Source organism: Falco peregrinus, chromosome 1, assembly GCF_023634155.1.
Source record: "Falco peregrinus isolate bFalPer1 chromosome 1, bFalPer1.pri, whole genome shotgun sequence".
Lineage (NCBI taxonomy): Eukaryota > Metazoa > Chordata > Aves > Falconiformes > Falconidae > Falco > Falco peregrinus.
The window spans coordinates 44855269-44869584 of record NC_073721.1 but is presented as its reverse complement, the minus strand read 5'-3'; the positions used below and the strand labels follow the sequence as shown (position 1 = coordinate 44869584).

At 46.8% G+C, this 14316-nt stretch overlaps 1 protein-coding gene across 1 annotated transcript in view; it reads left to right on the top strand.

The window, feature by feature from the left end:
• CACNA1B (calcium voltage-gated channel subunit alpha1 B) overlaps window positions 1-14316 on the top strand; it is a 296336-nt gene that overhangs the window by 125466 nt on the left and 156554 nt on the right. The window contains exon 7 of the mRNA XM_055817932.1: window positions 6897-7000. Within this exon, the coding sequence (XP_055673907.1) occupies window positions 6897-7000 (104 nt within the window). The remainder of the gene's footprint in view (window positions 1-6896; window positions 7001-14316) is intronic.

The window sequence follows — 14316 nt, the reverse complement described above, 5'->3', positions numbered from 1 at the left end:
TTCATTATCCCTTAGACCCCTGGATTTATTTCTGAAGGCTGTAATATTTTAAGTTTATGCAAATCCCTCCAGTCATATTTGTTTAAAATGAAACCTGAAATACGATAAAGCTATCCAAAGCCCTGCTAGGTTTTAGGCTTGAGATTATCTTTTTAAGGGGGAAGCCAAGGTCTCATGCTCTAATCTGACAAATACATTAGCCTACGCTGCACCAGGTTGGATTTTGGGACAGATACTTTACGGCTTTCAGCAGAATGGGGTCCAGCCTTGCCACCAGGGATCTTGCTTACAAATACATTGCATATGATAATGAGTATTTCTTAATGAGAGTAGGCAAAGCTTACGCTTGACCACAGCTAAATGCATTCAGGGACTTCAGATGTGAGTTAGATTTGGACTTGAACCTGCTCAGTTCATATGAAGCCTCTGTGCCTCGTTCTCTATCTGCGAAAGCACTTTGCACTCCCCAGAAGTGCAGATCGATGCTTTAGGCTGTTACAGTCATGTGGAATATGTAGCATCTCAGAGAAGTGACTGGTTTAAATGTCATTTGAGTCTGTGACTGTGTTGTGAATAGGGTAGCTTGTCATTGATTCCGCAGATTGAACTCGGAACGGCTTTCCTCAGCAAATTTGGGGTTTCTGCCCTTATAGCCTCCTGTGCAAGGTCTGTCTGTCTCTGATGAAGAGCTCAGCGGGAGTTGCTTAGCGCCTAGAGAAAATGTGCTGGGTAAGGCAGGGCTCTGTGTGCTCGTTGTACACGCTTTTCATATTTTTGGGTTTGTTCTTAGTAATTTCTGTGTTCACCTAATCCTAAGAATTGGAACAGACAGAAATAAATCAACCATAAATAGCGTTGTTAATTAACAGAAGTAGCAAGGAGCGAATTGTGAAAAATCAGATGAAGGGTAAATAGAGTTCATCTCTCAAAGACAGCTGAGAGTTTTCCTCAATGCAAAAGCACTTATCTAAGGGAAAATCACACTTTAATTGCCCCAAATAAGTCAGGCTCTGCCATTGATTAGATTAAAGTGAGTAAACTCTAGGTGTACTATACATTTTGATTAAAACCATACTAAAGAGCTAATGGTCTGTGGTGTTTCAGCTTTGGCTGTATCTGTCAAATTATACCCCTTCTTTATTGAACCCCACTCTGGAAACATTTCCAGAGGATTACATGTTAGCCCATTAATTGCTTGTTTTTCACGTTGATGGACAATGTGCTGAGCAAAGTGGTGGCAGAATTTCCTCCTCTCAGATCCGGGGCAATTGCCTCAGGGTTACTGCTCTTGTCAAAAGTGGCTGAAATAAGCAACTCGTATAAGCAGCAGAATGGCTCCTTGCTCAGGGGCAGAGAGAGTTGTTTTGTTATTCTGCTGGTAAAAAAAAGTAGAGTAACTTGAAGTCTAAAGGGGTTTCTAACAGCCTGAAGAGGTCAAAGCAGCGTCTTTGCCCAGCCAGGGAACCCTGGCTGGAGACCCGCTGGCAGGACCAGTCCAGACCACCTTCTGAGGTTTGTTACTCAGGTTGGTGCTGCCACACAGTGTAATGGTCTGTGACTCCACGCGTCTGCAGACACTGCCCTTAAGGTCTCATTTAGAGCTCCAAGCCAACAGAAGAACACCTGTAAAGGCATTTTGGCTGCCTTTAGGTGCTGGCAGAGGAGCTCTGGTGAAGGCTGTTGTACAGCTACTTGCTTTGAGAGGTGCCTGCCACCCATAGCAGCGCAGAAGGGAATTTGACCCTGAGCCATGAAGCTTGGAGTGTGTTTCCTTTGCTCCTGCTGTGAGCAAGGGTGAGTTTGCATCGTGACTGCACCCACAGAGGTGCAGAAGGGGGTCTGTGGGGGGTTTGTCCGTGCTGTGTGGGCAGTGCTCAGCGCCTAGCTTGCACTGATCCTGTGCACTGGCTTCCTGAGTACAAGTCAAAGTCATCAGGAAGTCTGTATAATTTGTACTAATTATAGCCTTACCATAAAGTCAGGATGTTCGCGTGTGGGTCTCTTCCTTCCAGGACAGGAATAAAGGAACTGCAAGTGGAGGCAGCCATGATTTTGGGAGAAGGGCAAAGAGAATTATGATTTTGTTCAGAAGCCTGGAAATCAGGAGCTGAAATGTGAGACTTTTTTGCTTAGGTTCATTGCAGCACAACAGCCTTCAGTCAGGGTATCCCATCCCTGCCATGTACCACCTGGCATTTTCCTACAGCAAAGGTCTTTGTTGTTCTGCTGCCTTTGTGTTGCCCGAGAGGATTTAATCAGGTTCAGAAAGTGTTTAATAGCTTATTTTAATAAGTTACTTAAACATGTGGTATCAGTGCCTGGCTCTCTTGGTCCTTGGAGTGTGCTGAGTGGGGCTGTGGGCAGTGCAGGGTAGTGGTGGGTTGGTCTGCACCAGAAAGAGTGGGGCAGGATTTGGGGGATTATTGTGTTTGACTGGCTCTAATTTGCTGTCTGTAAATCTCCCCAAACCTAAGATTTGCCAGCCATTAAGCAGGGGCAGTCACTTGCCTGTGCGAGGCTGTGTGTAAACCAAATTTCACTTAATTGTGTGTTTGTTATTTTGGGATCCTGGAACTAGGATCTCATCACTGATGTAAACGGTGATCAAGCAACCTTGGGAGAAATTGCACAGGCTTCCCTTCCTCAGGGGCTGCTGGGTCTTTTTTCTGCAGGAGCTCTCTTAGTTTTCCCAGTAACTTCCCACTGCTGATGGAAGCCTTGCTGGCAGGGAAGTGCTGTGGAGTATTTACATGCTCCTTCCCCTACCAAACCAGCTCCTGCTCCCTTTGATCAGTCCCATTTGAAGTCAGCAGTGTGTGGGATTCGGCAAGCTGCGAGGCTCCCCAGTGATGCCCCAGCCATGGGGAGCACCGAGCTGGAAGCAGGCAGGATCCCCAGAGAGCCGGCATCGCGCTGCCAGGATGGGGATGGCCTGGGAGAAGGATGTTGGAGCAGGCAGGGCCATCTCACAGTGAGGGCATGGGGCTGGCTGGAGCAGAGCTGCTTCTGGAGCAAGAAGCTCCAGCAAGATGAGAAACTCATCTCAGGGCAGCCAGGCAGCAGGGCTCTGCCTCCTTGTGTCCCTCGGAACATGGGAACTGCCGAAAGGAAGATGGAAGGTAATACGAAAGCATTTCTGGTCTCTGCAGCACATTGCAAGCAACAGCAGGCTGCTTTCAAGTCAATTGTTTCAAAACATATCTTTAAATGAATTAATAGTTAGATGCAGCTGCCATCTTGTTAACATAACGAAGTGGTGGCCGAAGAGCTCGGTCGCTGGGAGACAAAAGCGAGCATTAGTGCTGGACAAGGCACAAAAGTTGTGCCTTGGTTGTGGGAAATACCTCGTGTTGTGCCGGAGTACACTCCGTTCTCTTTGGCTGTATTGAGAGCTCAGGGCATTAATCTCCCTGCGTGACAGAAGCCTTTTAGCCTCTGCATTTGTTGTAGATGATGGTATTCACCCACCTTTCTCTGTGTCTCTGTAGAGAGGTGGCTGTGCTGTCACTGCCTGGGCATGCTGGCAATGTGCTTGGTGCTGTGTGAAAGCAGGAGAGAGCCCCCAGGTGCTTAAAGCCAACTTGTGCAGAGCCAGCATATAAAGGTTGTCCGTTGGCATCCAGCTGTGACCTGGGTGCTCCTGCTGAGCAGTGGCATCAGGCTCCAGGGTGGATGATGAAGCAGTCTCACCTGGAAGAGGCTAGAAGGATGCTGTTGGGCATTTAGGTTACACTTTTAGCAAAGTAAAAGCAACCAACCAAAAAAACCCAAACCCCAACAAAGATCAAAGGAAAAGGAGGCAGCAGCTGTGAATGGGCATGGTGGGTGCATCTTGATAAAAGTGCCACATCCAGGGGGTGGAAGCTGCTTGGAGCTGAGAGGGAGCTGTGGCAGCTGGGCTGGTTGGGAAGAAAGCTACAGGGGCTGGACAGTTTGTATGGGCTTTAAATGCTTCAGGTACAGATCCCTCTGACCCTGAAAGTGTCTCTCAGACTTCCCGTGCCTCGGTTTCCCGCTGTGTAGCACCTTTCCTGTGGGGATCTTGTGCTGTCTCCTGGAGAAAGGCTGCAGCTTGGTGTAGGCACTGCTTGGGGGGGCTTGTGAAGACCCCTGTGGCTGTTACTGACTGGTGGGTTCCTCAGCTCCTGAGCAGTGAGGGAGCTCTCTTGTAAGCCCTTCCTGTATTTGGGTGTAATTCTGGCACATCGTGACAAGTATTTAGTTTCTCCTTCTTCCCTGTCGGGTTAGACCTGTGATTAGGATCAAGTAGCACTGACAGTCAGCCAGGCGTTACACCAGTGAAATCTTTTACCTGGAACGTAAGAATTGATTTGATCTCTTGACTCATCCTACTTAACGAGCAAGCCTGGAGCTGAGCCACAGCCCAAGCCCCAGTGGCTCTGCAGGCAGAAGGCTGCCTCCCCTGCTCAGTGCAGCCAGAGGTGCCTGTGGGACTTGGGGGCTTTCCTTGGGGGAGAGGATTTTGATTTTCCTGGCAGCAAACAGGTTTGATTCATTAAAGCATCTCATGGCAGAGCTGGTGCCACAAATTGTGTTTGGGTTCAAGCACGCTTGGGAGCACTGGGAAAGATGCTGCATGTCCATGAAGGTTCTGGTTTCTCGGGAGAGGTTTTCTGTCAAACCTTTGGCCTAGTGTTTTGCCCTCTAGTTTGTCCTGGATCCCTGTCTGCGAGGCAGAGCAAACAGAGCGAGTCCCTGCCCTGCCCTGAGCATAAGGTAGTCTAGCAAATGCTCAGAGGAGAGTGGTTAATTAGTCGCATTTCAGCACATTTCATTTTTAAGGGCTTTGATCATGGCATGGAATTGTGGATCTGTCGCCAAGTTTGGGCTTCAAATGAATAAATAAATGATAAACGATCATTTGGCAGCAATGAACCTGCTGCACTCTCTTTGCGTGTTTATGTGGTTTCCCTTCTCCCATCTGTTCCCTTCCTCCAGCTCTTCCTTGTGGGCTGGCTAGCAGTCCCCAGCCGGGCTGAATGGGATGCGCTTGCTCCCACTGGAGACGATGAGGGCTGCCACATTGGTCAACAAAATGAGAGTTGAAGAACAGCCTCTAAATATAACCCCCAGGTGTTGCTCTGACCACCCCAGGAGAGCAGGCTGGGGCGGGTACCAGGTGCTTTCCCCATGTGTCGGGGAAGAAGCACTGAGGGTGAGCGTCCTTGTTTCCTCCGAAGCCGCCTGTAGAGACGTGGTGCAGGAGAACAGGGAAAAGAAATAGCTAAAAGCAGAGAGAGAGGAATGGAAAGACAGAACAGTGAATGAAGAAGTAGCACCACTGGGGAGGGGTGATGGGTATTGCAAAAGGCATTAAAAAACAGTAATGAGAGATTGGGCTGCACAGAGTTTTCCCTGTCTGTCTGCTCTCATTTTCCCAGCCCGTTTTCTCTTCAGATTAATTTGTCTGTCACGCGCTGGTTTTGCCTCTAGCAGGGGTGGTTTGTGGTGAGGCTAGTTAGTCCCGGTTTCTCTCGGGTGAGTCACTGATCAACTGACACAGATATTTCTGAAGATGTTCACTGTTTAGAGAAATGCTCGTCATGTGTTTGATCCAGAGCATGTTCCTTGAGGAAGAATTTGTGCAGATATGCACCATATTAAAAATGGCTCAGAAGGTATTTACTTTCCTTAGTGCTGTCAATGTTATTCCTTGCAAGAAATGCTACGACATTGGTCACCTGCATCACACATCGGGTTTGCTTGTTTGGTTTTGCTCATGCAGAGATGTTTTGAGATGGCATCAATTGCAAGAAGTTTAATTCACACTTCTTCCTGTGAATCCTGTGAGCAAAATTATGCTTGCAAATACAGTTGGGAGTAGTGACCAAAAAGCACCACAGCTAATAAGTAAAAGGCACCAATATCGGTTAGAATTGCTGCATTTTTTACAAATCGGTGTTTGAGAGCACTTCTTTGCGGTCTCTGCCAGCCCCTGGGGCTGGGCAGGTAGGTGAGCTCTGTGTGTGTGTTCTTCACCCTCTGCAGGAGGAGGGGAATGTCTTTGGGTCTTTTTGCTTCCCTTTTGCCCTCCCTTACACTCAACGTTAGATTCTCAAATTGCTGCATTCTTCATGCACAAGAGAAGAATTTGCATTTTTCTCCACACTTGGCTTCAGTAAATGGCCATGTGGCGTTTTACTTTTCAGCAGTTCTTTAAAGAGCTCCCTTGTGGCTGATGAATGCAGAAACTTTGTCATAAACTAAACCACCCTTCCCTCCCCTTAATGTAGACTGCTGCTTGCTTCAGGGAGCCTCAGGCGGGTTTTGATGACAGAAGCCAAAAGTGCTGAGTAAGCAGATGTGGAATTGCAATCACTCTGAAGATGCCTCGTTTTCTTGCAGACTTCTTGTCTTCTGCTCTGTGTGTACGTATGCACAGATCCTGGGCACGGTGCCAGCTCTGCCTTAATTGCAGCACAGATTAAAGGAAGGCTGTGGTTCCCTCCCGTAGTTGTGTGTCTCAATTCAGATGTAAATACCATGCTGATGCTCAGCACATGGGAAGTCAGAGCTGAGCTGGGCAGGGAGCAGGCTGGTGTAGAAAGCCTGCAGGGAGCTAGGTCGCTCAAAAGTGTGTTTTGGCCCTGCAGCAGGGTCAGCTTGGAACTGTGGAATTAGTTGAATCTTCTCACTGGAGCTGGTGACAAATTGTGGTGTGGACGATGGGATAAGCAGTGCGGTTCAGCAGTCCTTTTGCTGGCATTTTAACTGGAGAACATAACAGAACTGGCCAGTATATCACTGGTGGACAGCCCTGGGGGAATCTGAGGGGCATCCCCCCCCGCCCTTCTGCCCTGCAGTTTCTGTATGGTACTTTTTTTCTGAGGTGAACTAATATTTGATTTTCTCTCTCCCTTTTTCTTTGTTTCCAGACAAATGATGCTGCAGGAAATACCTGGAACTGGCTTTACTTCATCCCTCTCATCATCATTGGCTCTTTCTTCATGCTCAACTTGGTGCTGGGCGTCTTATCAGGGTAAGGCACTAATGACTTGTGTGTCTCCACCTGGATATGGAAAGGGAAGACCTGTTGGCTTTAGCGCTGTGGGAGGATGTAGGTGAAAAAGAGAAGATGGGGTGGTGCATTACACCGTACGTTTAAATTTCGCACATTTCCTACCCTGCCCTTTCCTTGCAGAGGGGTACTTCGATAAGACTACAGAGGCATAGGATGGGGGGTAGGCAGATGAAAAATCATTACATGAGTTGATTCTGAATCCAGACCCAAGAGTTAAGTGAGCTCCCTGTAACTGTACTGACTTTGGCTTGTGCAGCCAACACTTACACTTGCGTTGTCTTGAAAACCCATCAGGAACCCACCGCTGCTGGTACAAATACTTCAGTGCTGGAGCTGGACATCAAGGTGTTCATAACCACATTTTCATAACATTTGGTGTAACTGCGCAGCACGGAGAAAAGGGAAGGTCAAATAAAAGGCAATTAGAAAAAATCTTAGGGTTTTGTTGTTTGGGTGGTTTGTTGGTGTTTCTTTTTGTTGGTTTGTTTCTTGCGGGTTTTTTTGTGTTGTTTTTGTTTTTAGTGGTTTGTTTTTTGTTGGGTTTTTTTTTTTTTTTTTTTAATCTCTAGCTGTTTAAGCCAATGTCTGGATTTTGGAGACACACTAGTCACTTGATGTTCAAACCCCAGGGTTCAGCCAAAGATTTGGTGTTTGTTGCCTATGAGTTTTGGGTTTGGGCCATTGCAGAGATCAAGCTGCCAAGTTTGAAGCCTAGCTGGAATGTCCCCAACAGCTGTGGAAATTTGATCTGGAATTAACAACCTGACTGATCTTAATGGTTTGCAAGCCTCAGGCTTTGGCACTTCATTTTGCCCACAGTTTCTTCTTAGCCTGTCCAGGTGATCTGGATTATATAGATCTATAAAGATCTGGATTTATTTCTGGCTCTTGGCAGCATGGGAAGAGAGAAAAGAGTTAACGTTGCTGAGTGGTTAAAACCCTTCAGTGCTGCGCCTTTGCTCTTTGAGTCACTAGAGCAAGAAAAATGTTTCCCAAAGAACAGATTCGTGCTCAATTTTATTATTTTGTTAAGGATCCTTGTCCTCAAAGCACATGCTGGGGGCAGGAGCAGGGAGGCAGCAATGCAGTTTTCTTTGAGGACTGGGAGATGTGCTGCTACAAGAGAGGGTCATGGGGGAGGCTGTGTCATGCTTTTTGCTGTTCCTTCAGACCACGAATAATAGGCATGATCAATAACTGATCAAAGCCATTCATCGGACATCCTGTTCTATCAGAGGCTTTGTAAAGGAGAGCTTCGTGACCATCGTTGTTTGATGCATGATTTAAAGCGAGCGCTGGAGCCAGGGCTGAGTGCGGTTCATTAGGTAGTTCATCTTTCTCGTTCCACAGTGGGGTCAGCCCACGTTGGCTGAAATGATACTTGTAATTTAAAACAGAGCTCAGAAGCCTGCAGGCTCCTGTTCCTTTGTGTTGGATTCAAACGTGTTTGGTGACCAAAAGATGGAGACCTCTGTCTGGCCCTCCTGAAAGCCTGTCGTTGCTTGGGGCAAAATATGAATATTATATAAATGTGTATCTTCTATTAAAAATGCAGCTCTGTGCATCAGGCTTCCCTTTGTTAGAGGTAAGGATGCTATCTTCTTCACAGAGGGGAAACTTTTAAATTCTATTTTGCATAGTGGATTGATGCGCTTGGCTGGAATAATTCTTGGGGACAGGCTGAAAACCATAAACACCAGTAGCACAGGTGCTGAGCACACTGTTCAGAAGGCTGCTGGTGGGCTTGCAGCTATGGAGCAATGAAGGAATCTGGGTATATCTGAATGGACTGGTGATGAGAAGGCACCAGACAAGACTGAAAGACCCTCTGAAGACAGAAACTGTTGTAACTATATTCTCTAGCCCAAAGCCTCAGGCAGCACTGTAGGGGAAAAAAAACCAAAAACCAACCAACAAACAAATTCCTGCCAGATGTTATTGCTTGCATGGGTTTCTGGGTTGACTTCCATAGCAGTTTCACTCAAGGACATTATGCCACCCATGTCCCAGTGACTGTCAGCTTTGGCTCCTGCAACAGAGACTGGCAATATCCCACGTTCCTGTTTCAATAAAACAAAGTTGGTTTAGGGTTAGGGGTTCTACAAATAGCACAGGGTTAACTCAGCAATCACTTGCCTGCCTCTTATTTTCATGATCTGTGCATCTCATAACCTTTACTGTTGTCCTTGCTGTATCCTGGGGGTGATGCAGTGCTCTGCCCTGCTCTGCACGTTACAAGAGGGAAGCACGGGGTAAAAGGGATGCAACACCTCCAGGAAAGAGCTGCAAGGCCGAGGTTAGGTCACTCCTTTCCCAGGCTTGTGTGTGATGTTCATTATTGTCCTCTTTCACAAAACCCCTGTTGGTCAGGTTGTATTTTATTTTCCAGTACTTTGCCATATACACGGTCAGTGCTAGGGGGTTCAGCTTCAGCATGTTGCTGTCTGTACCTTGGAAAGCCGCAGAAAAAGCTTTTGCCGGAGTATTTTTCACTCCTGTTAGTTTTTGAGCTATTTCTTCTCATATATTTGTGCTCCTCAGTGGGAGATGAGGAAGCTAAAAATTTCTGAAGTAGGTATGCAGACACTATCACAGATTATGGCAATATAAATAATCTGAAATGACAACACATTATTGAGCTTCCTACTGACACTAGACTATACAGAGTTTTGCTATAACTCTTAATAGATTTTTTTGGTTTTCTGTAGTTATTTGTGAACCCATGTCAACATTGGGCAGATATGAGTAGGCTTAGCTCCTGGTTTATCTGTATGAGCAGTGTAGGTAGATTGACCCAGTTAGGATCCGAAGTCTCATCTGTTAGCAAAACGTGGAAGCATTTGCATTTCAGATGCTACAGAAGAGATGATACCTCTTTTAAAATAAAGAGCAAACAACCTTTCCCCTCTGCTAATCCTTCTGGAATTATAATAAAAACAAAGGCAGGGAAGTGATAGGAGATGTGGAAATCTGTAAGTGTTGGTAAAAACATGGTATATAAATAAGCCACAGTTGATACGACACAAATCTCTGAGTACCTGGCTAAAGATGTAATTAAAAGCATGTTGACTCCATAATTCAGATTAGATGAGGCTCTGCCTGCTGTACAGTGTGTCCTCCTCATGTGTGCTGATCAAAGCACTGCCAGTGCTCCTGTAATCAGTTAATATTTAAATACCTTCCCCAAATGGCACATTCTGCCTTCTGTTCCTTTCCCTTCCCTGATGTGAGCCCTGGGGGCCAGCCAGCAGAGCTCAGCTCTGCTTGTGCCACCAAATAAGCAGGTTTCCCCAGTGTTCCTAGGATGTAGGGTGCAGAGTTATTGCAAATATCTCATTTCTGATGGTGCAGTAGGGACACTGGCCTCTCCTTTGTCTTTCCATGACGCGTGTGGCAGTAGATGCTGGGCCGTAACCCCTCACCACTGCGCTAAAGGTGGGTGCAGCTCCCCCTGGCCAGGCTGCACATCACAAGCAAAGACAGACTGTGCTGTTCTCTAGCTGTGAATATGGTAGGATTTAGAGTTTTCCTGGAGTAATGTGGTGGTCACAGGTATGCAAGTGGACTGCGACTGGAACAGCTCCTAAAATCCAGGAGCAGCCTTTGCTTGTTGGCAGAAGGTCCAGGGCTCTCCAGCAGGAGCACAGCATCCCGTTTGCTGTGGAGTAGTGGTAGTGTGGGTTTCTGTCCCTCGCTGGGGATTTTCCTCTCTGCTCCTAGCTATCTATTCCCCCTGCTTTCTGTTTTCTCTCTCTGGTGCTTGATCCCTCCGTGAGCTGATAAAACTCAGCAGAAACCAACAGAGCAGAAAAACACAGATTATTTTCTTCTGGAGCTTTTATTGTGTGCCATAGCTGATTCAAGAGAAGATCAGGACTGCACAGGGCCAGGAGAGCAGAAGTGGGAGGAGAGATTTCTCGCCCCTGTGGTAGCATTAAGATGCTTGGTAGGCCCATTTGCTTCTGCCTGTGAACTGTAGAGCTCTGCCCACTTGATCAAGGTAAGCAGATGCCTCCACGTGCTGCGAAGCATGTTGGGGTGGCTGCCCAAGCCTCATACCTCCCCAGTCCCAGGCACAAAAGAAGGGAAAAAGAGAAATGTAAAATAAATAATAATAAAAAAAAGGAGATTAAATACCTGGTTAAAATTCTGCTGAACCACCCATCTACTCAAAGGATGAGCCAGGTTTTGTTCATACCAGACTGAACATTAGTTCTCTGTTTTAACCATGAGAAGCCATCCTAGCCATGCTAACCTTGTTTCAGAAAGTTAGGACGCCTTGGTTCCCAGAAATCGGAGTAGCATTTTGTTAGGTTTCTGGCACAGAGTGGAACAACAGCAGTAGTGAAAATGTTTAGAAATTTGTATCCATAATATATTTCTTTTGAAACATCTTTTTACATTGGCTGTGGTGGGTGGTTATTCTTATTTATTAGATTATTTGTAAACTCTTTCTGACATAGGGTAGCAATAAAGGCATCCATCCCAGGGAATACAACCTTTCCATAGAAAAAAGATTGGCTGCCTCTGATGGCACCATGGGAATGTTCTGGCTCCAAGTCCTGCCAAGAAGGATTGACCCCAGATGCCTTTCAGTTCTCCCTAAACACAGTGTTGTTTGTTGCTGGGAAATCATGGCATTTGGCTTCGACATGGAGCAGAAAATGTCCTGTGATGATCCTGATAAATTTTTTATTGCACTCTGCACGTGGTTCTTCTGCACTTTACAGTGAGGAGGGAAAAAATACGCCTCATTGAATTGACAAGTCCTGACCAACGTTCATTCTTCTTTTGCCTGTGTACTGTTTTCTGGCAGCCCTCTGCCCCCCTGCTCTGGCAGCTGTTGCCACCGAGAGGTGGGCACCCATCTCCACACACCCCCCCCCCCCCCCCCCCCCAAGCTTCCAGGCATTCCCTCCCATAGCAGTGATTCCCAGTGCTGTTTTTCTCATCCTGCTGCTTTTCCCCTCCCAGCCCTCAGCCTCCTCGCAGCCCAGCTAGCAGGTTTCTTCTGTGGGCTGGTGGGATTATGGAATTTTCTACTGCTTGGGTGTTGAGCTGGGTATTAATTTTGCCTGTTAATGAGCTGGATGATTCTGTACAATATGTTTGTGACTGTTTTGATGCTTTGGATTACACAATGCAAAGAGGATAAACGTTATCATGGGATGCTGTGAGGAAGATGATTTAACTTATTTCAAGGCTAAGTGCTTTTTGGCACCGTTTCACACAGCGGTGGGGAATGGTGAGGGTGGCGAGACAGCAGGAGCACTGGCCAGGGAGGGCAGCACACTGTGAATGATGCATGTGAATACTGAGAGCCTGTGTCTCTTGAGTGTGAAAAATGCTGCTTGTCACGTCCTCAAGTATTTATGGTGATGCTGGAGGTATTTCCAGACCAGCCAGTGAAGAGTGATGATCTTTCCTAAGGTTTACTCATCTGGCTGCAGTAACCAAGTGTGGAGAGGTACTGCAGTGGCCAGTCTGCGTCTTCCCTGCTTAAGTATTACCGTAACATGGTCCAGACCTGGCCTGAGATGTGCAACACCTGCCTCTTGCTATAGGAGACCACCTGGTGTAAGATCTGCAGGCAGACATTTCGAATGGATGCAACATCTTTGTGACAGCAGGAGCCTGGCAAGGGATGCAGCTGTGGACCGTGCTGGCACCTCACAGCTGAACAAGGGTCAGAGTAAACAGCGCTTTAGTTCTTCACTGCTGCACCCTGTTTTGAGCGGTCTGCAGTGTGGGGTGATGTTCTCTGGGCAGGGTCCCATTAAACATTTGCCCTGCCATGCTCCTGTCTCCCTAGGGGCTGTCTGTTTCTGGCTGGCGTACCCTGGGGCGCTGGGGCTTTTGTGCTGTTAGGGCAGCTCCCTGGGAGGGTGCACAGCCCCATCGAGACCCCATTGAACCTGCTACCTTGGTGACTTCTCTGCTGAGTTTCCTGACATGTTTTCCAATCCTGAGGTTTTTTACCAGATTGAGATCATAAAACTTCAGCCTGCAAGATGTGCAGAGGCTGGAGAAGAATCAAGCTGATTAATTTGTCATAATGGCAAAGCATTCTTCTGTCCTCCTTTTCCCTCATTTCAGAGACAATCATTCATTTTCCCTGCAATTTTTTTCCAAGTTCACTGTTACCTGCTGTGATCTGACTTTGGCTGGTGTTAATTATTTGCAGCAGAAGAGCTGCATCATGAAAAATATGAGATTCTGCTTCCTTTCTCATTGCTTTTAGTCTTTTCACAGCTTGTCCTTAAAAAGCAGGGGAAAGACAGGGCAAAAAACCATATTTCTTTCCTGCTGTTTCTTGCTTATCACCTTTTTTAACCGAGACGTTGCTGCAAACAAGAAATGTGGGAGAAGCACATGTGTTTTTTGCAGAAGGGGTCAGGGAGCAATGAGTTTGCACGTGACCTTTGTCACACCAAGCTAAATGTCCTGTCGAATTTGGATCCTTTGCTGCTTCTGTGTTTTTGGTTAGCGTAGGAGAGGTGCACTACCTTTATTTGCCTTTCTGTTAAGCTGCAATGGAAATTAAACCCTGTAATATAGAAATTATATATAAGAGACCTAAATTTGAGCCTCCTGGGGCCTCTGCTTTGGCGTGGAGACATGATGAACAGAGCCAGGGTTTCATCCAGCATGTGCAGTAGGCTGATACTATGAGATAAATAGTACTTTTTAATTCCTTTTTCTCTCTTTGTTGTCGCCTCCTTCGAGCCAGGTTTGCCCAGCTGTAGCACTTGCAGCATTTCAAATCGGAGTAGGTGGAATCAAAGAGAAATCGACACAAGCTGAATGTAAAGACAAAAGGAAGGAAGACACATTGAAGGCTTCACCTCTGTGCTGTTCCTCTTCTCTTTCTAGAAATACAAGACGTATCCTGTATCTGGCTTGTATTTGAAACATCTTCCTGCTATGTTCGGTGATAAAAGTGACTGTGAAGCCCGGTTCGGTGCCGAGAGATGAATCTCTTGGTGATACTTTCATCCTTTATCAGCTGGTTTCCCCCCCTTTGGAGCAATGAGGAGGAAGCAGAGGCAAAGCCCTAGCTGTGCAGGATTGATAGAGCCAGTCCTTACTCCTAAGCAGTGGATGCTAGGGTGGGTTAAGCCACTTGGCCAGCTGGGTCTGTATGTTTGGGCTCAGTCTGGGAAAGAAGGACATGCTTCTTCAGTCCAGTGTGATCTTGGCCAGCAGCAGCTCTAGGTGGGACAGAAACCTGTAACGCTCTGTGTCTTTGGGATTTCGTGCAGCTGATGGGACAA